This window comes from Pimephales promelas, chromosome 15, assembly GCF_988280905.1.
Source record: "Pimephales promelas chromosome 15, fPimPro1.hap1.1, whole genome shotgun sequence".
NCBI classification, from domain to species: domain Eukaryota; kingdom Metazoa; phylum Chordata; class Actinopteri; order Cypriniformes; family Leuciscidae; genus Pimephales; species Pimephales promelas.
In genome coordinates this window covers 10,831,918-10,855,148 of record NC_142783.1, presented here as the reverse complement: position 1 = coordinate 10,855,148, position 23,231 = coordinate 10,831,918, and the positions used below count along the sequence as shown (strand labels likewise).

At 37.5% G+C, this 23,231-nt stretch overlaps 1 protein-coding gene across 3 annotated transcripts; it reads right to left on the bottom strand.

Annotated features, from left to right (window-relative positions):
- Positions 1-8,620: 8,620 nt before the first annotated feature.
- slc5a6b (solute carrier family 5 member 6) lies at positions 8,621-23,092 on the bottom strand. Of its 3 annotated transcripts, none has more exons than XM_039673224.2 (16): positions 22,877-23,092; positions 20,964-21,407; positions 20,773-20,838; positions 20,617-20,668; positions 19,634-19,701; positions 19,259-19,413; positions 14,694-14,834; positions 14,487-14,616; positions 14,296-14,384; positions 13,620-13,729; positions 13,379-13,449; positions 11,629-11,715; positions 10,355-10,530; positions 10,165-10,271; positions 9,161-9,273; positions 8,621-9,063 (listed from the first exon to the last, which is right to left on the bottom strand). In XM_039673224.2, exons 2-16 carry the CDS (start codon positions 21,309-21,311, stop codon positions 8,944-8,946), a joined length of 1,833 nt encoding a protein of 610 aa, XP_039529158.2. In that variant the 5' UTR covers positions 21,312-21,407; positions 22,877-23,092; the 3' UTR covers positions 8,621-8,943. The 3 variants fall into 3 exon arrangements, with proteins under 3 accessions (XP_039529158.2, XP_039529159.2, XP_088976243.1); XM_039673225.2 differs by having other exon boundaries at positions 10,165-10,268; XM_089120117.1 differs by lacking the exon at positions 22,877-23,092 and adding an exon at positions 21,516-21,596.
- Between the last annotated feature and the right edge of the window lie 139 nt (positions 23,093-23,231).

Below are 23,231 nucleotides of genomic sequence, written 5' to 3'. Positions count from 1 at the left end.
AGTTATATGACGTCTTGGGATGAGACTGCGCTGACCACACGCACACAGGGGCGTCGGACTGGGGGGTAAAGGGTACCGAGTACCCAGGGCCCGAGGCAGGGGGGCCCTTAGAAGTCAGTTTTCTATACATAATATACATGCAATAACATTTGTGTAGCATTAATGTACAAATAAAAAAGTTCTTGTCAAAAACTAAACTTGTAGTTAGGCACTGGTTTGGTATAAAAAAAAGTCATTTTCATGCTGTGCAGGACCCCACCACCCCTCTCGAATCAATGTAAATGGTACGACCCATACAAAAATGTAATATATGGCCATATATTTACTTATATTTTAAATAGCATGACATATCTATACATATATTTGACTTATCTGAGAACACAATATATGCCTGCAACAAATATGAACATTTATGTGTCCAAACATGTGAAGAAAATATTTGAGTTTATCCATATAATATACCATACATCTGCATATATTACAGTATAGTATTGGTTTCTCACATATATGGACAACATTAAGTATAAATATGTGACATATATATTTGTTTCCCACATATTTAATAAATGTATTTATACATACATGCCTGTAATACTGATGCATTTTCGAAGCTGTGGCATATGGTTATACTTTGTGGATTTATTTGTCAAAAATGACAAAGAAAACACTGCATTATTGTATTAAACATACTATATTTGGTATTCACACAGTACAAAATCTCCAACTATAGGCATTTAATTACAAGGTATTCAGATATATGATATGAAAGTATTGGTGTTAGAGGTATTCAGACATTAAGTATCATATATATATATATATATATATATATATATATATATATATATATATATATATATAGTTTTATCAGACAGGTGAGCAACTGTTTGGATACATTCATTGACAGAAAACTAATCATCGTTATACAGCTCAACACAGTTAGTGTTTTAATTTAAATCTAGTTTTCTTGATTTGCCGCGAGTACCATATTTACAATGCCTAACATTGATCTAGCTCACTCCAGTGTGGAACAAGTGTCTCATAGTAGAGAACACACAGAGTAGCATTATAACAACTATTAACAAACTCAAATGTATCTAATATGATAAAACTGTACTGCATTTCCTCACACACACACATGACCGAGAAGCGGAAGCGACTGCAGGATTAACTCCTCTGCTCTCGAACTGTGTCATGATCACGGCCTCATTTCTCCCCAACAGCTTTCGTAATGTTAATAAATCTTTAATACATTACTGGTCATCTATGAATATGATTTCTGCCCGGGTCCCATCATATTCTCCACCTGTAAAGATGAAGACAACAACTCCCATGATTCCGCTAAATCAAGTGTCATCAAGCTATGCCTTTGTTTTGAATAAACAACCTCTAGTGGTGAAAAACTACATAGACTTAAAGGAGAACTCCGGCGCAAAATGAACCTTTGGTCTAATAACACATCGGTACCTATTCAACCGTTCTCTGAGATTTGTTTTCAGAAAATCGAATGTAAAGAGTTTTATCTATCACTTAAAACGGTTTAGTGTATAATGCTAGTAATGGGGGCATTGACTAAGTAAAAAGAAATCGCTAGTTAATACCACTAACAAGGCTCAAAATAGCCCTACACTAACACAGTAACATAATGAGGCTCCATACATGCAAAACGAAGCATTGAGAACTTTGTAAGTGTACAGACCGTTTAATAAGAAGATACTTTATGAAGAATCCACTTGGTCTATACAGACAGGAGCCATCTTGGAAAACAGACTCGACAAGTCGAACCACGAACGCCGTTCATACAGTTCAGAAGTTCGCTGAACTTCATACAGTTCAGCTCACTTGACGTCATTCGTGGTTCGACTTGTCGAGACTGTTTTCCAAAGATGGCTCCTGTCTGTATACACAGAGTGCACTGTCTTCATTAAGTATCTTCTTATTAAACGGTCTGTATACTCTTACAAAGTTCTCAATGCTACGTTTTGCATTAATGGACCCTCATTATGCTACTGTGTTAGTGTGAGGCTATTTTGAGCCTTGTTAGTGGTATAAACTAGCGATTTCTTTTTACTTATTAAATGCCCCCATTACTAGCCAGTTTTTAGAGATAAAACTCTTTACATTTGATTATTATGAAAACAAATCTCAGAGAACGGTTGACTAGGTACCAATGTGTTATTAGACCAAAGGTTCATTTTGCTCCGGAGTTCTCCTTTAATGTTAGTTGAATGGATCGCTGGGTGCAACTGGCAGACCACTATGATAAACATATTTTACAAAACAAACAAACATATTTAACAAAAATCTAATCATTTGCAATTAAGGTATATTAAATGTTAAAAAGCCTTTCAGATATAATGTTCAGTGTGTATCATTACCCATTTTACTTTTAGCAATAATAAAGTTCAGTTTAGAGTTATCGGTCTCGATAACAATGATATTGGCCTTTGAAAGTATTGTATCGAAAACAATATTAGTGGCCATTCCTAGTGCACGAGTGTGAGCACGAGCTGTAGACTAAGAGTGTGTTCACGCTTGTAGTTCGGTTCTCTTGGTTCTTTTGGTCCAGACCAAAAAAAGTAAATGATACATTTAGTCCTGGTTCACTTAGCATTCAGACTACTTTTTAACACTGAACTGAAAGATACAAAACAATACAAAAAAACTGCTTTTATGGTGTATATTTTGCGACGGAACTTGTCGAACATCATATCTACTCATATCAGCGAGCTCATTTAGCCCAGGTCAAATCATTGTTTTCAACAATTTCTGTCACAAAAGCCTCTTTTTCGTACCTTTAAGTTCAGTGTTAAAATGTATTATTTCCTGAACTACAGGTGTGAAAGTTATTCAAATGAACTGCACTAACACTGCTAATAGATAAATAAGTTTAAATAACATTAGTTTTGTAGTTTTCTACCATCAAGTAATATTTATGTGCATAGCACTTTTCAAAGTACAAACAGCTTTATAAAAAGACAGATAGCTATTGTGTAGTTGAATTGTATATAAGCTAACTAAAAAAAACCCCACAAAGAACAAAAATGTTTAATTTCACAATCTATAGCTCAGAACCAATCGGATTGCTTGGGTCCTAAGTGGGACTCATCTCTTCACCACACCTGCCCAAAGAGCCAAAGAGTGTTTTTTTTGTAATGCAAAATTTGTTTCATAGCTATGAATACTATTGAAAGAATAGGGTAAAACGGCCTCTTACCAGTGTGGCAAAAAAAAAAAAAAAAAAAAATTCAATCTGATTTTGCCATAAATCCAGAGTGTTAATACTAACTCGCATACATGAAGTTTACAATATAGGATATATGCAATAGGTCACTACTGTAATATTTCTTTTTGACAGAAGTAAACCTGCTGATGTAAGATAACATTTTTGTGTCATCATGTGCAAACACCACTCACATATCATTACTATACTGACATATTGCTTTCTTTATTTGCAGTTTTCGTTCTCATAGAGAGTAAAACTCTCGTAAAACTTCCTGGTCCTTCACGTCATCTGATTTGTTAGAATGTAAATTTTTTATTTAGAAAAAGCCACAATTCTGCGAAACCCGCACATGATTCTGCTTATCTCATATCTCCAGTACAGCACCTTTTATTTGCATTTATTTTGTTAACATGAAATATTTACACCTCATGTTCATGTAATAAACTGTATCTGGTCTATCTAGTTAATATGAAAAACATTCCTGCTGGTTTCGTTTTATAACCTGGTGTGGTTCAGTTTTTTGGCTAAAAGTTGAGGAAAGAAATGTTTGGACACATCTAATCATTTACTTTCTTTACACCATTTTCCAAGTCCAAGTCATCAAAACCATGACAAAAAAAAAAAAAAAAAGTCCAACTCAAACTATTTTTCATACACTATGGCAGTATTTGTTATTGTGTACAAAGCTTGTTTCAGAATTTAAATTCAAGTTTGTTGATTGAAACATTGTGTCGAAGGTCTAAATTAAGAAGGGAAAAAAAATTCACTGATCACCACAGAATGCTGCAAAATAACAGTCCATGAGATACTAGTTTGAATATCAGTAAAATTCAGTTGTTTGGGGAATCAATCCTCCAGGAAACAGACCCAGTCAACAGTAGGCTCATTCATTTACAGTATATAAACAAAAGTACACGATACAATGCTGCTCACAAAAACTTCTCAAAATAGCACAACTGTATTTGCATCTTACTTTGCATTCCCTCATCATTTTTATGAAATGAAGCCTCCTTTACTGACGTCTGCTTCTCGTAGCATGTCATGCTTATTTTTTTGTGACAACGGTTTACAACAATAAACTATAGGCAGATACATGCTTCTTACTGTTGCTTTTTTGCATATTCAATGTGTTTATTAGTTTGTGTCAAACTCTAGCAACCTTTTCAGCCAAATGATTTACAGTCCTGAAATATGAACTGTTGCTTAAGTTAAAGACACATTCACATGTTCATGTTCTCTGATGTCAGTATATGGTCACATGACATGCAGGTAAACAAACAAACTTTTTTTTTTATTATTATTTAGGTTGTTTTTATTTTTGAATTGATTTAAATTGAATTATTAGCTTTTTATGATTTAATAAATTATTAGTTTTTTTTTTTTTTACAAACTTTTACAAACCTCCTGCAATTGGTGAAACTCTGGTTTAAATTGGTTTAAAAACTGACAAGGCAGAAATGTTTTTTAAAAAATGCACGCACCGATGCAATACATGTATTAAGAAAATAAATAGGATCAATTTAGATTTTAAGCTGACTTAAAAAACTAAGGAGAAGTTAGAGATCATACGTTTTCCTATGGTCTGGTTACTTTGGGGCAGATGTCAGTTCAGTTTATTTGTTTAATGTTTTTCATAATCCATACAGGTATGTTATAAAGCAGCTGTACAAAGACACAAGCCCCAGTGAGGAAACAGGAATTGGCAAGGAAAAGCTCTGGGATGATCCAGAATAAACACTGTGTTTACAGTCAGCAATCTGAAAATATCATGTAAATGCAGATGCTATTTCCCTCAAGCTGTTTAAAGGATTAAGAGAAAGTGCTTTGTCTAAATCCCTTAAATAGCCAAGAAAATGCTGTGAGGATGTTTTCTCGTACTTTAAAAATGGCTCGTTAAGCTCGTTCGTGCAAAACAGTATCATTACAACGTGCATCTATTTTACAATGCAAATCTATCTGAGAAACACAAGAAACAATCTTACCTGAATGAAGGGAACACTATATTCTGTGAAGACTCTGAAGCTGTCACCGTATCTTCTGCTTTGACTAGTTTATGGTGCCATGTGAGTGTACACTGCAAATTAAGTACACATTTTACATAGCATATTAATAAAAATGATAAAAGGTGGAACTGAAAGGGCTCTGACCTGTCGTTGCTGTCTTTAAGTCAGTATCGTATTCTGTTCCCTATATAGGCAACATTCACTCTTAAAAATAAAGATTCTTTATCGGCTGAAGAGTTCAGATGCAAAAGCCTCTAAATGCCATTTGAAATTTTCTTCTTTAATGATGATTTTTGTCAAGCCTGTATATTTAAGTTCAGTGATTTCACTTAAATGGCAATGATAATTACCTATTAATTGTTATTTAAGTGAAATTACTGAACTTAAATATACAAGTTTGACAAAAATCATCATTAAAGAAGAAAATTTCAAATGGCATTTAGAGGCTTTTGCATCTGAACTCTTCATATGGTAAACATGAAGAACCTTGCCATTGCACAAAAGGTTCTTGGTAGTGGAAAAAATTTCACACCAAGAAAAAAAGGTTTTTTTAGAACAGTTCCATGGAACGTTCTTTAAGGAACCAAAATGGTTCTTCTATGGCATCGCTGCGAAAAATTCCTTGTGAACCTTCAATTCTAAGACTGTTGTTGGACAAGAAAGTGCTGCTGAAATTTTCATTTAGCAGGAAGTTCCCTCCTGATGGCTATCATGTGATTCACAGAGTCTTTGGCCTGCCACCGTCAGCTCTCCGTACTTCAGTAATAGAACTGACATTTAGCCAAGAAATGGCATTCTAAAATGTCAGCATGACATTTGTCTGTTTAAAAAGTTGCATCTGAGCATCTGACCATGAAACCTACTATCTGCTTTAATAAACCACTGCATTTTCCTTCTATTTTCACTTTGATTCAGAGTTCTGTCTTCAGAGATGTTATGGGAACTTGTCCTCTTCTGTCTTTCTTTAAAATGGGTCTAGAGGTTTCACCGGTGTAGCAATTGAAGAAACCCCAAATGGTTCTATGTGTATCTTGTCATTGTTACAGTGCATTGTTAGGCACATGTGGGGCCTTTCTGGATATTACACACTGGAGACATCTCCTGGTCACATGTAAGAAGAAACAAAACCATGACGATGTAGAAGCTTGAAATTGGGAAGATAATTGCATTAATTTTAATATAAAATTATCAGTGTTGTAGTCGAGACCAGCTCACTCGAGTCTGAGTCGAGAAGGAGACCATAAAGGGTCGAGTCTGAGTCGAGACAGAGACCAAAGAGAGTCGAGTCCGAGTCGAGACCAAAGAGAGTTGAGTCCGAGTTGAGACCGAGACCAAAGAGAGTCGAGTCCGAGTCGAGACAGAGACCAAAGAGAGTCGAGTCTGAGTCGAGACAGAGACCAAAGAGAGTCGAGTCCGAGACCAAAGAGAGTCGAGTCCGAGTTGAGACCGAGACCAAAGAGAGTCGAGTCCGAGTCGAGACCGAGACCAAAGAGAGTCGAGTCCGAGTCGAGACCGAGACCAAAGAGAGTCGAGTCCGAGTCGAGACCAAAGAGAGTCGAGTCCAAGTCGAGACCAAAGAGAGTCGAGTCCGAGTCGAGACCGAGACCAATGAGAGTAGAGTCAGAGTCGAGACCGAGACCAAAGAGAGTCGAGTCCGAGTTGAGACCGAGACCAAAGAGAGTCGAGTCCAAGTCGAGGCCGAGACCAAAGTGAGTCGAGTCCGAGTCGAGGCTGAGACTAAAGAGAGTCGAGTCCAAGACCATAGAGAGTCGAGTCCGAGTCGAGACCGAGGCCAAAAAGAGTTGAGTCCGAGTCTAGACCGAGACCAAAGAGAGTCAAATCCGAGTCGAGACCGAGACCAAAGTGAGTCGAGTCCGAGTCGAGACCAAAGAGAGTCGAGTCCGAGTCGAGACAGAGACCAAAGAGAGTCGAGTCCGAGACCAAAGAGTCGAGTCCGAGTCGAGACAGAGACCAAAGGGAGTCGAGTCCGAGTCGAGACCAAAGAGAGGCGAGAGGCGAGACCAGAGAGGTTGGATAACCTAAGTTTGGGTCTGAAACCAGACTTAAGATATCTTCAAGAATATGTAAAATGTTTAGTGGTAACAATAAAATTGGCACCATACTCAAACAGTTAACCAAATATACCATGGAATCATGTACACTGTAATGGTAAAAAGGCCACATAGTGGTGTAAAGGTAATTTTAATACAATTATGACTTACAATCATTACAATTATTACAATCAGTAAGTGCTCTCTGACTTAACATTACTGCACACAAATTCTGAGTGGCTCTTATATGCAAACTGAATTATGGATGATAAGGCAGACATTTTCAATACATACTTCTTACACATCACATCTTACCTGGGTCCTGCTCCATTTGTGCGCCAAAAATGTTATAGTCTCAAGTCATGCGTCTCAATCAAACAACAATTTAAAGAAATATTAACATACAGTAATAATCATGACATATTTTGAAAGGGACTCGAGTGGACTCGGGAATAAGTCAGAGTCCTAATCCCAATTGTTCCAGTACAAGTCAATTCCGAGTCAAAATGCACACGAGTCCATGACAAGACAGAGACCATTAGAACATGGTCTCGAGTACACAACACTGAAAATTATATATAATGCATATACTTTGTCCAAACAAAATAAAGTCGCTTGAATTTAAAGAATTCCTCTTCTAACCCTAATTGATGGAGCGTGTACCTTCTCATTTCTTAAACAACCATTACATCCAAACACATAATTGCCATATTCCAGGATGACAATGTTAAGATTCCTCGGGCTCAAACTGTGAAAGAATGGTTGGGAGGAGCATGAGGAATCATTTTCACACATGAACTGGGACCTCTGAGTCCAGACCTTTAAATCATTGAAAGTCTCTGGGATGTGCTGGAGGAGACTTTACAGAGTGCTGGACTCTGGATTCTATATACAAGATATTGACCAAAGATTGATGCACCTCCTGATGGAAATAAATGCTGTGATGTTATTTCCACCAATTCATGTGTGAAAATGATTCCTCATACTCCTTCCCAACCTTTCATTCACAGTTTGAGTCTGATGAATCTTAACATCATCATCCTGGAATATGGCCATGATGTGTTTTCCTACATGGTTGTTCATGAAATAAAAAGATAGGCTTAGTCACCAATTAGGCTTAGTTTATTTTGATAATTAAGCACATTTTCTTCCACAATTACCATGACGTGAAACAAAATCAAATTTTCCTTCATGTAATATGAAAAGAAAACTTTATTATTTTGATTGTGTTGTTTATTTGTATTTTAATGTCACAATGGGAAAAAATGCTAATGGTCCTATTTTTATTTTAGGGTGAAATATGATCCAGACCACAGAGATTCGCCCACAACAGCAGCAGCACATAATGCACACAAGTTTTATTACAAAAGTTGATTTGCAGAACATTGCATTTGTACTTTACATCTTTACAGATATTAACATTTTAGTGCATGCTATAAAAATAGCTTTCATTGGTTTTGTATACAGCAGCTACACATACAAAAGAATACAAAACAGTCCATTATAAAAAGGTACACCCAGGCACAATTCTCTCTCCAACATAATTACAGTCAAACTGAACTTTTACACATCTCTGTAATTAGCATGACCGACACCATCCATATACAAAATGTTTACAGTTCTTATCACTAGACAGCAGGTTAACCCTGAGCTGTTATGACATTTTTCATACAGATGTCTCTTGCTCCACACGAGACACTGGGTTTGATGGGAGAAATGTTTCTGTCTCTTCCTGTGTTCCAGCATCCTCCTTTATGTTCCCATTTATTTCTTTATGACCATCAATCTGCCAGAAGCATTTTGCTACAGTAAAATCACCCAAAGCAACAAGGCATTTTATTGTACAGTCACAAGTCACAGTTGTGTTGAGGATGGGATCTTACCTTGTGTTGAGGATGGGACGTGCAGCAAGCGCTCGGCTTGTGCAGAAGAGAACGTGCGGTTCTCACCACCGGATAGACTGTGCCAGACGCCACATCTTCTCCTTTTGTTCGGCCTTGCAGTAGAAAATGTTTTTCATAAATAAATAATAAAACTGTACATCTACATTTTTTGAAGATGTGAATTGTGCTTGCCCATTGTAACACACAACAATGCGAGGGTGTTGTAGGTGGTTGCCACAGTATTATAATATTTTAACATTTGAAATAGATTTTATTTTTATACTTTCAATTTTAATTTTAGCAATTGTGTTCTATTGTCACTTTTTGTCACAGTCTGTCTTGTCTCCGCCTCTTCACTACACTTCCCAGCATCCCTCATGTTTAAAGGGATACTCCACTTTTTTTGGAAATGGGCTTATTTTACCACTCCCCCAGAGTTAAACAGTTGGGTTTTACCATTTTCTATTATGATATTTAGAAGAATATCAGTAACCAGACAGTTTCTGGTCTCATTGACATCCATAGTATATTTCTTCCTACTATGGAAGTCAATGAGAGCAGAAACTGTCTGCATTTACTCATTTTAAATAATGAGACCTTATTGTAAAGTGTTATGCACTGTAGTTCAATGTGCACTATTTTTAATAATGTTAGTTAATCATAACAACACTAGTTGCCAGGCCTTTCTGAGTCTAAGCATGTGATTTCTCTATTGAAAATATCATCCACAAGACAAAAGGCCAGATATACTAACAGCTTGCGTCAGTGCAAACTTCTGTAAGGAATTACTAAATACACGCTGCAAAGGCCTGGACGGGGTTATTTTCTATCATATTGCATATACTTTTGTAGGAGTTTCACTTTCAGACTAAAATTTATAGGAGGAGAGTATTTAAATCAATCATGCAAGGTGATTTACTAAGTTAGTGGGAGTTGCACCATTATTTACCACACCACAAAAACTATTTTAAACCAGACGCTAATTCACGCTATTAAGCTCTCACCTGTCATGAAGCTAATAATGAGTCCGATAAGCACCACAGTGGAGGAGTTGAGCGCACTGTACCACATGTACGACAGAGAGTAGAAGCCATGCAGCCCTACAGGTCTGCTGAAAAACAGAAAAAGCATTAGAATTCTCTCCCTCAATAGTTTTATCTACATTACACTGCATGGTACTGATCTACAAGTCACCTCGCAGTATCTATGAGGGCAGTCACAGCTGTGATGGTGATGTTGTCAGGGACGGCTGCTACTGTGTTAGAGGAGTTGAATGGAGGAACTACAGAACTGGACATCCGAGACAAAAAGCCACCAATGCCAACCCAGAAAGCTATGAGCAGACCTGCAGCAAGTCCTATTACAGCTCCCTGAATGACAAAGAGAAAACAAAATTATTTAAAGGGTTAGTTCACCCAAAAATTAAGATATTTAAGATATTAAGATCGCTCCTGCATACTAGTCCATTGGCTTCTTGAGGGAATGACACTTGCTGGCATCTAAAAGTCATTAAAGACATCGTTAAAATAGTCCAAGTGACTACAGGGGCTCAATCTTAAGTTTATCAAACGACGAGAACACTTTTTGTGCGCAAAAACAAACAAAAATAACGACTTTATTTTAACTATTCACTTCCTTCTCTGTGGGCCTGTAGTCAGTTAACGAAGTGTGATAGCGTAGAGCTACGTCACACGTAGGCTCACTATTGGCCGACGCTGGTCATGTGTGTGATGCGTGTGACGTACAATAACAGAGGCTTACGCTATTAAACTAGTAACCTGACTCGAGGCAGAGGGAGAAATAAACGAATAGTTGAAATAAAGTCGTTATTTTTGTTGTTTTCTGCGCACAAAAAGTGTTCTCGTCATTTGATAAACTTAAGATTGAGCCACTGTAGTCACTTGGACTATTTTAACGATGACTTTTCGAGGCCATCAATTGTCATTCCCTCAAGAAGCCTATGGACTAGTATGCAGGAGTGATCTTAATATCTTAAATATCTTAATTTGTGTTCCGAAGATGAACGGGGTTGTAAATACGGACAGAATTTTCATTTTTGGGTGAACTAACCCTTTAAACTTATTTCCACCACAGAATAAAAAATAAAAGATAATTAATTATGACATCTTATCTCATAATTCTCACAATTCCGCGCTTATAGCTAAACTCGGAATTGAGGGGAAAAAAGTCCAAATTGTGAGTTAAAAACTCAATTGCAAGAAAAAAGTCAGAATGGCAAGATATAAACTAGGAATTGTGATATAAAAACTCAGATTTTTGAGAAACAAAGTGATTTGCCAGTTACATACTCGGAATTGCGAGATAGAAACTCACAATCAATAGAAAAAAAGTCTGAATTCCAACTTATAAACTTTTGAATTGTGGAAAAAAAGACCCTTTTTTATAAGTGGTGGAAACAAGTTTCTATAGACGTTTAATGGTTGGATGAATTGAAAGAATGAACTTACAATACTATTGGCACATGGGAAAAAGATGCCGAGACAGAACAGGCCGAGCAGTGGCCCACCGACCATCCCGAAGATACTGAGAGCAGCCTGAAAGTGAAACACACAACTAGAGGTTAAGCGAGCGATATAACATACATCCAGACGATTGCTACCGCATAACAAACAATGACAGGATGATTGTGTCGAATCTTGTATTATATGGTTTATTTTGCGATAACAATTATTATTACATGATTGATTCAAGTTAAAATATTTCATTATCTCACTAAACCGCAAAGTTTCTGTGTAGAAGTAGCTCCAAGCAAGCCGATTTTTCCTGGCCAGATGAATGAACAAGTTCAAACAAAGTGGACATTTAAGGGATAATGAATCACTTTTCTCCAGATTTCCACAAAAAAAAAAATAAGATGGGAACATGAAACTTCTAAAATCGTTGTAAAATCTCTAATTTTTATTAACCCATTACAGTGTACAAAGCAATCATTCTTGCAAGATGAATGCAAAAAAGTCAGAATTTGAGATAGAAATTTGTTGCATTAGTTTTTTAAGCATTTTGGTTTGAAAAAAAGCGACATTCAACAGTTGGAGCGCAGTAAGCAGCGAAAGAAACTAATTTTAATGCTATTCAAATTCCATTCCTTATTTTATGTAATATTTGAATAATATTCGAATATTAAATGCTCAAATTCATCCTATTATTATTATATATACGATATTGCATTCGTATGGATCGCCAATGTCACTATAGCCTGTGGGTGTTGTTACACATTCTGTCCACTAGAGGGACATCTAACATTACTACAATAAACATTTAGATTGCTTTCTTATTAACCATAAAAAAGCGGAACAAACACGCGTCCATTGATATTAACTATCAGCTAAAACACGCGTCTATCGATATTAACTACCAGCAATACAGCGTGCTAACCTCGAAAATCCAGCTGTATTATAATTATAACTTAGCTCACCTTATTATAGGCTCCTTGCATGCTGGCTAATAACTTTTTTTAAAGCTGGTTCTCAGACATTGACAGCGCTGTGTTTGACTGATTTGTGCAGCGGTGTTCCAAAGGGAGAGAGAGAGAGAGAGAGTGCGCGCGCGGGACTAGCTTTCGTGCGCCACACTCGCAAGGTCTCTCGCTCTTTGCCATGCACGCGCCGCACGCTAGGTATGTTATGTGCGCAGTATGTTCTATCTCGCTCTATATTCCGGGAGATTTTAACTAATTTGCAGGCATCAGGGAGATGCCATCAATATGCGGGAGACTCCCGGAACTTAAGCCACGAGAAAGGCAAGATTGCATATATATATATAAGCAATATTCGAAAAGTAACTTCAGCAATCAAATAGTATTGATTTTTTTTATGTTCGAATTATATTCGGAATTCGTTCCAACAGCCCTAATACACACACTTATGTGTCAAAATGCCCATCTTTGCAAGTATCCTAGTAAACACAACGAACGTAAACGGTTGAGAAAGAAAACGCATGAGTAACACTATATTGGATCCATGCATTTGGTCTTAAAGTGACAGCAGCCTAATAAACCTGCTGATGTCTGTCATTAATGTTAATCAAACAACAAAATAGAGAAAATCTCTCACTGCTCTTGACTGAATCACTTTTGTAACTTTGATAAGAATTAATTTTTTTTTTTAAATTTACACAGAAAGGATATATTTTTGATTTCTTAAAAAAAGCTGATTACAGCCATAATTCATCAGCCCTCATAAAAGCATACATGCTTACCTGAAGAACTGAACTGTTCATCAAATGGACGACATAAGCCATAGCCAGACATATAATCCCATATGATACGGCTGGATGAGGAATATAATCATCCATTATAAACATGCTCACTGAAAGCTTCATTTGATCACTTTGAGCAAAGGGGAAATCAGATGAAACATATTCTACCATTGTGCATCATTCAGTGGGAAGATGGAAATCATTTCAAATGAAGAGATAAACATTCAAGAAAATGCCTCACCCAGCATCTTTGAGAGCCGAGTGGCTCTGGCCTCCGTCATTGAGTAATGGGGTTTGATCAGATCCATCATGGTCACCGTGGCGAGCGAATTCAACGCTGAGGATATTGTACTGTGAATGAGAATGAGAACATCTCCGTTTTATTTTACAAATAAAGTACTTTTTACATTTTTGAATCATGCTTGTGCACCGACTACTGTCTTTATCTGTATCTCTGCAGAATCTAAGTTTATTAGAGACTAAAGTAAAGACAAAAGATTTGCATGAACATGCACTACCATTTAAAAGTTTGAGAACGATTTTATTTGAAAGAAATTAAACTGATCAAAAGTGACAGTAAAAAGATTTATTTCTATTTCAAATAAATGTACTTTTGAACTTTCTATTCATCAAATAATCATTTTCAGGAAAAAAAAAGTATAATTTTCACTCTCAAATCAGTATATTAGAATGATTTCTGAAGGATATTGAGACACTGAGGACTAAAAAAAACAATAAAGTACATTTTAATATTTACATTTATGCATTTAGCAGATCATTTTGCATTACATTATTAATTTATTCTGGGTTTTTATTATTCAAAATCATTCTTATGGAACATTTCCATTAGATTTGAACTAATAGTATATTTATTAAATGTGATTTGTGAAATATGATTACAATCCTTGGGCTGTTACCTGAGAGATGCACTGAACAAACACGCCACAAACAATCCAGGAAGTCCAGGGAAGTTTTGTAACATATCCATGACAAAGTAGAGCACCAGCTATAAAGTCAAAGAACATTATGGAAATTCACTATTCCATTTAGGAGCTACTGTATATATGCAATTGTAAATGTGTTACTACAGTAGTTTGGTGATGCTAACCTGGTCTTTGGATGTGATGTACTGCTGTTCTAAAGGGCTGTTGTTACCGTAGCAAGCGTACATGACCAGCCCCATGAGACAACTGAGCATTAAAGCCACCTGAAGACACGGAAACACCATATAGCAGGACCTGCACGAGAAGAACACATAAGAACAGCTCTAAAGTTCACCTGAGAGTCTTTGAGGTCTGGTAAAAGGAGCACTTACATGACGGCTTCTTTCTCCGTACGAGAACTGAGGTACCTCTGAACCTGAGCCTGGTTCACTCCATAGAGAGACAGCATCAGGAACACTCCCCCGACACCTAACGTCCAGAACGTGTGTCTCACCGTTGGGTCAGGATTCAGGCTGAACAGACAGTGTCAGTCAACTGGAGAAATGACTTTGAGTATCAACACAATGTCATTCATGTCGGTAGCACAAACAGTACAGGATGAATTACATGTCTAGATTTAATACTTAGGATTTGAGGTTTGATCCTTTTAGTTCGTTTCACTACTTGAGTGAAACTTTTCACTAATTTCTCAAGGTCAATTAAAGCGGAAAGTCATTTTAGTACAGGGGTTTTTAACCTCAAGACAAATATAAACAGAAAATATATTTGTTAGGGAAGGTAAAGGTTAATTACATTAAGATATTAAATGAATCTAATAATTTAACACATTGACCAATTTCAAGTTTCAGCCAGATAGAAATTATGAGATTAAATCACAATTAATTTTATTGATTAAACATACGGTATATTATTTTTAGTACTGCTGTAAAATAGATTGATTGCGATTAATCGCATTTAAGAGAAATGTGTGTGTTCATATAATATGTGTGTGTATATAAATGTGTGTAAATGTATATACATATATACACACACATATACTGTACAGTTTCTCACACACACATATACACTCACCGGCCACTTTATTAGGTACCCCATGCTAGTAACGGGTTGGACCCCCTTTTGCCTTCAGAACTGCCTCAATTCTTCGTGGCATAGATTCAACAAGGTGCTGGAAGCATTCCTCAGGGAGTTTGGTCCATATTGACATGATGGCATCACACAGTTGCCGCAGATTTGTCGGCTGCACATCCATGATGCGAATCTCCCGTTCCACCACATCCCAAAGATGCTCTATTGGATTGAGATCTGGTGACTGTGGAGGCCATTTGAGTACAGCGAACTCATTGTCATGTTCAAGAAACCAGTCTGAGATGATTCCATCTTTATGACATGGCGCATTATCCTACTGAAAGTAGCCATCAGAAGTTGGGTACATTGTGGTCATAAAGGGATGGACATGGTCAGCAACAATACTCAGGTAGGCTGTGGCGTTGCAACGATGCTCAATTGGTACCAAGGGGCCCAAAGAGTGCCAAGAAAATATTCCCCACACCATGACACCACCACCACCAGCCTGAACCGTTGATACAAGGCAGGATGGATCCATGCTTTCATGTTGTAGACGCCAAATTCTGACCCTACCATCCGAATGTCGCAGCAGAAATCGAGACTCATCAGACCAGGCAACGTTTTTCCAATCTTCTATTGTCCAATTTCGATGAGCTTGTGCAAATTGTAGCCTCAGTTTCCTATTCTTAGCTGAAAGGAGTGGCACCCGGTGTGGTCTTCTGCTGCTGTAGCCCATCTGCCTCAAAGTTCGACGTACTGTGCATTCAGAGATGCTCTTCTGCCCACCTTGGTTGTAACGGGTGGTTATTTGAGTCACTGTTGCCCTTCTATCAGCTCGAACCATTCTGGCCATTCTCCTCTGACCTCTGGCATCAACAAGGCATTTCCGCCCACAGAACTGCCGCTCACTGGATGTTTTTTCTTTTTCGGACCATTCTCTGTAAACCCTAGAGATGGTTGTGCGTGAAAATCCCAGTAGATTAGCAGTTTCTGAAATACTCAGACCAGCCCTTCTGGCACCAACAATCATGCCACGTTCAAAGTCACTCAAATCACCTTTCTTCCCCATACTGATGCTCGGTTTGAACTGCAGGAGATTGTCTTGACCATGTCTACATGCCTAAATGCACTGAGTTGCCGCCATGTCATTGGCTGCTTAGAAATTAAGTGTTAACGAGCAGTTGGACAGGTGTACCTAATAAAGTGGCCGGTGAGTGTACATATAAACAAATGTTTATGTTGGGATGTGATTAATCGATTTGAAAGCACTAAAATTTATTTATTTATTTAAACATATATATATATATATAAACAAATGTTTATGTTAAATGCGATTAATCGATTTGAAAGCACTAAAATGTATTTATTTATTTAAAAATTTATTATTTTTTTAACAGTCCTAGTTTTAACAGTAGAAAACAGCAACCACAAACCTAAAAAAATTCTAAGATAGACACTTCTTTGGAACAATATTGTGAAAAGTGGTATAATATATGTGACCCTGGATGACAAAACCAGTCACAAGTAGCACAGGTATATTTGTGGCAATAGCCAACAATACATTGTATGGGTCAATATTATCAATTTCTCTTTTATGCCAAAAATCATTAGGATATTAAGTAAAGATCGTGTTCCAAGAAGATATTTTGTACATTTCCTACCGTAAATATATAAAACGTTTATTTTTGGCGATTTTCTCAATGTTTCGATTTTTTGCACCCTCCAATTTTCAATAGTTGTCTCTAAGCCAAATATTGTAATATCCTAACAAACCATACATCAATGGAAAATGCTTATTTATTCAGCTTTTATTTGATGTATACATATCAATTTAAAAAAAATAAATAAATACCCATTTGACTGGTTTTGTGGTCCAGGGTCACATATAAACAATTTCAATTCATTTAACATGAAAAGGATAGTTCTCCCAAAAATGAAAAAATTGTCGTCATTTACTCACCCTCATGTTGTTTCAAACCAAACCTGTATGAATTTCTCTCTTCTGCTGAACACAAAAGAAGATATTTGGAAGAATATGGGTAACCAACCAGTTAATGGACCTCATTGACTTCAATAGTAGGGAAAAAAATACTACGGAACTCAATAGGGTCAATCAACTGGTTGGTTCACAACATTCTTCAAAATATCTTCCTTTGTGTTGTTGTTGAGCAGAAAAAAAGGCATTCATACAGGTTTGGAACAACTTGAGGTTGAGTAAATGAATGAATGAAGCATTTTTATAGCACTTTCATATCTACTACTGTACACACAAAGCCCTTCACAATCTTTCATTTGTACTACTGTACACCAGCCGCAGCCGCAGTCCAAGGCGCCAGTGCGCTCACCACACACCAGTTATAGTGATCGAGCCAATTCAGTGGATGAGGATGATGAGGGGGCAATGATTGATAAGGACCAAATGAAAGGATTTTGTCCAGGACACCAGGGTTATACCCCTGCTCTTTTACAAGAAGTGCCATGGCACACAGGGTCAGGTGCTTGTTACGATATATTGTACCCTTGACTAAACTGGGGCATTAGTAAACAGTAGGGTGAGCGCCCCCTACTGGCCTCACTAACACCTCTTTCAGCAGCAACCTGGTTTCCCCGGACATCTCCCACCCAGGGACTGACCAGCTCTGCTGAGCTTCAATGGGCAGCCAGTCTTGGGCCACAGGGTGAAATGGCTGTGGCTGTAAATGATGACAGAATGGTGAACTAGTGCTATCCCTTTAATAATAATAATTAAAAAAAAAAGGTTAACTGCCAACTTAACACAAAGTAAATATTAAAAGGAGGGCCTAACCTCAAAAGGGGATCATCGTCATATTTAGGGGGCCCTGGCATCCCCTGATTCATTAAATGTGTTTATCCAAAGTGACTCGCTCTGGAGCAACCTTGTGGTTAAAGGAGTAGTTCACTTTTGAAAAAACTTTTGCTGATAATTTACTCACCCCCATGTCATCCAAGATGTCCATGTCTTTCTTTCCTCAGTCGAAAAGATATTAAGGTTTGTGATGAAAATATTCCAGGATTTTTCTCCATATAATGGACTTCAATGGGAACCAGACAGTCCAAGGTCCAAAAGACAGTTAATAACAGTTACAGATGCAGCTTTAAATGTCTTTAAACGATATCAGACGATGAATAAGGGTCTTATCATGCGAAACGATCGGTTATTTCAAAACTTATTCCAAAAATGTAACTTTTCTAAGGACAAATGCTAGCCTTGCTCTATTCTGTGAGACGCGTTTGTAACTTCGCGTAATACGTAATTACGTTCAAAAGGTCACGGGCGACGTAGCCGGAAGTACAGAATCAAAATCGTCCGACATCGTTGTTTTACCTTTTAATTCATTTTTTTGTAAACGGCGTTTGAGTTAATTTGAACGTTCAACCTATGCGTTCAACTTGTAAACACTGACTCTGTACTTTCGGCTACGTCGCCCGTGACCTTTTGAACGTTATTATGTATTACGTGACGTTACAAACGCGCCTCACAGAATAGAGCAAGGCTAGCATTTGTCCTTAGAAAAGTTACATTTTTGGAATAAGTTTTGAAATAACCGATCGTTTCGCATGATAAGACCCTTATTCATCGTCTGGTGTCGTTTAAAGACATTTGAAGCTGCATCTGAAACTGTTATTAACTGTCTTTTGGACCTTGGAGCGTCTGGTTCCCATTGAAGTCCATTATATGGAGAAAAATCCTGGAATGTTTTCATCAAAAACCTTCATTTATTTTCGACTGAAGAAAGAAAGACATGGACATCTTGGATGACATGGGGGTGAGGAAATTATCAGCAAACGTTTTTTTCAAAAGTGAACTACTCCTTTAAATGTGCAATGCCAGCTCAAGTGAACTTACTCGAAGCCAGAGATGCGTCCACCGTCTCGGACTTTAACCCAGGCCTCGGACAGACCACCAGCCTGCTGAACGCCCACAATGATGACGGCCAGCTGACCGGTAAACATGACTACTGTCTGGAAAACATCGGTCCACACCACTGCCTTCAGCCCACCCTACCAGGAGGACAAACGTGCAAACATCATTACAACTTCTTTCAGACACTGAAAACAATTAAACAAATTAAAATGGATTGACAAATAAATGTTTAGATGCAGCGCAAGCTGATGAGTTTACAAAGACAGGCATTTTTTCATGCACTGATGCATTGTATGTAATCTGTAAAGAAAGTTCATATCGTGTTGACCTTATATAACTAAAAAAAAGAGATCTTACCAGTGTCGTATATAAAGTGCAGACTAACCCAGTTGCCAGTACTGCTCCCCATAAATGAAAACCCGTAACTAGAGACAGACACATGTCAAAGCAGAGACATTTATGTATTAAAATAATGTTAAAGGAGTAGTTCACTTTTAAAAAAAACTTTTGCTGATAATTTACTTCTTCTTCCATGTCATCCAAGATGTCCATGTCATTCTTTCTTCAGTCGAAAAGAAATTCAGGTTTTTGATGAAAACATTCCAGGATTTTTCTCCATATAATGGACTTCAATGGGAACCAAATGGTTCAAGGTCCAAAGGACAGTTTCAGTGCAAACTGTTCAAAGGGCTTTAAACGATTCCAGATGACGAATAAGGGTCTTATCAAGCGAAACGATCGCTCATTTAAAAAAAAAATAATAACAAAGTTTAAGTTTTATAAGCTCAAATGGTCGCCTTGCTCTGTTCTGCGATGCACGTTCGTGACTCTCCTGTTCAAACTCGTTTATCAAAATGAACTAATCTTTTTTCGTGTCATTTGGTTCATTCAACGAACGAAATGAAGGAGTTGACTGAAAAGATTTGTTCATTTTGATGAACGAGTTCGAACAGGAGAGTCACAAACGTGCATCACAGAACAGAGCAAGGCGACCATTTGAGCTTATAAAACTTAAACTTTGTTTTTTTATTTATTAAATGAGCGATCGTTTCGCTTGATAAGACCCTTATTCATCGTCTGGAATCGTTTAAAGCCCTTTGAACAGTTTGCAGTTTGCACTGAAACTGTCTTTTGGACCTTGAACTGTTTGGTTCCCATTGAAGTTCATTATATGGAGAAAAATCCTGGAATGTTTTCATCAAAAACCTTAATTTCTTTTCGACTGAAGAAAAAATGACATGGACATCTTGGATGACATGGGGGGAGTAAATTATCAGCAAAAGGTTTTTTTTTAAAAGTGAACTACTTTAACATTTATTGGAAATTTGTTGCAAAATTACCTGCATTAAGTGCAAGAGCAGGAGTATAGATGCCAACACCCACATAAATGACCTGCAAAAAAGACCCACTCAGTAACTATCTCCAAAAGAGCCAATGAATGCATTAAATATGCAAAAATGGAAACTTTATTTCACAACAGAGAAGCTAAAGCTTACCATCTGAAAAATAAATGTAACAGTGCCACATATACGGACGGCTTTACAGAAGCGCAGCTCCAAATACTGCAGGGAATGAGATGTGAGCATTTTTAATAAAGGCATCAATGACAAAAGAACAGTGGTGCAAAACTCGCCTTGTTATGGGGTTATGGTGGTCTGTAATATAATATCTGTAATGATATGTGTACCTGATAAACACTGGTAAGATGCAGTCTGTAGAACACAGGAATGAAAATGTGTGCTGGTATCAGGAGGCCAAGAATGTAAGAGCAGCCAATGAACCAGTACTGCGTGCCATTGGTGTAGACTTCAGCCGGCGTGCCAATGACGGCCACAGCCGACTGGAAGGTGGCCATGAGAGACAGAGAGATCGGCAGGCACTTCATACTCCTGTCTGCTAACAGAAACTCTCGTGTGGTGCTCTGGCGTCCTCCGGTGAAGGCGTAGTACAGCCCGATGGACATGGAGGCCACCAGCAGCAACGCAAATATCACATAATCAATTATAGTGAAGTACTTGGGTGCCGATGGATCCATACTGAGACTGCAGGCATGAAGCGTGATATTAAAGTCTCTGTTGCGTGATCAGGAGGACAAAGGTCAAAGCCATCGGCCTGCCAATCTGATGACGACCTGAAACATGTCACAGACACACACACACACAGATAGAACATTCAGTACTTATTCCGGTTAGGATTTCATGTTATGCTAGTATGTTGACATTTAAAGTTGGCATCTAACAGGTGCATGTTACAGATCTTTTTGCGAACGATTCATCCATGTTTGCATTTCGTTTTTTTAACTTCCAGTCAAGACTTCACTTCTCTCTGGTGACGTTCGCAGGTCTTCTCTAATCATTTAGTCTCGCCCTGCAAGTTCACGTTTATCTGCCTCTGCTTTTGAGTGCCACGCCCACATCTCAAAATCCATCCAATCAACAACTGATGCTTAGAATCAAGTTCCCGCCTTACATTTTTTCTTTTCGATAATCTCATACGCAAGTTACATCTGTCTCTTGTCATTGTGACTTTAAGAAAGTACCTCTATAACACAGTAACTGCCCACTTTTTAGTGGCCTTAGTTCTAGGCGTTTTTGGCCAAGCTGCAGCTCTGAGATGAATCACAACATTAGAAAAATCTGGAAATGGTGAAATATGACTGTGGGCACCACCTACCCAACGTCAACATGAAATCAACCCATTCTATAATACATTGCAGGTATTATTGTGGAGAATTACATCACCAGTTCCTCTTATATTTAACCCTTAGTTACATTTTAACCAATTAGTAGTATAGAAACATATGTTACACATCTAATCAATTCCCATTTATTAAAATCACATTCCAGCCTCCATTTTAACTCATTGAATATCGTCTTCCCTTGGAAATATTGTGTCATATGAATAAAATAATAAAATGACTTCGGGAGCATACAACCTACGTCATGTCGTCATCCCAAGAAAGTACTGAGAATTGTGACCTGAATTAGCATCAATAATATCTATTTTAAATACCATGTAACTTACAGTTTCTTGTCTGATTGGTAGATCTCAATTCAAATATGTGCTGTATTGCAAAAATCAGCAACTATTATTTATTTTGAGTTAAAATTGTACAGATTAATGGCTTAAGTGCAGGTGTATAAAATCATTTAACAACCTCAAATCTAGAAGTGAGCTGCCAAGAAAGATTTAAACTAGATATACATATAGCCTATGTTTGTACTGTACTATGTACTTCCAGAACCCAACAGTAATAATCTAAAGAGTTTTTTTTTTGTTTGTTTTTTTAGGAATCAAGGGGTTAATGAAGGATGGTGAACACTTCCTGGCAGTTGTAACGAGAGAAAAGACGTCACTAGATTTCAACTTTACCCCAAATGCACTACTCCCTACTAGGACCATAATTCATGTAAAAGTGTAAATATAGCATTTACTGAATTATCTACCCAGTTATCCCTGCCATTAGTTTATGAAATGCAATTTCACTTCCTTGTTATTGTTAGTTAGTTGTTGGGCGCATGCGGTGTTCCTCATCAACACAAGCACAACTAGTGCGCGCGCAGAGCGTTACATGTTTGCTCCACATGCAGGTGTTCTTACCTAAAGTATTCAATCAGATCAGATGGAGCTTCATACACTTCATGTGTCATCCGGTGGGCAGACAGTGACTGTCAGTGTTGCACTAATGCACTCCTCCTAGTGTTACAGTTGCCATCGCGCGTGAAGGTTACTGTACTGACTGACTGAGCCACTTTGTCACAGTCAAACTACACCTGTGCACCTTACAATTTACGATCTCTAAATAATATCCCACCACAAAATATGTTTCCCACCACACACATATACAGATGATTTTTCTTTTCCGATATAAAATTAATGTGAAATAAAAATATGCGTATTATAAAAAAAAAAGATGTATCCGCGTGGACCCAGATTGTCTCTCCGGCTGCGCAAA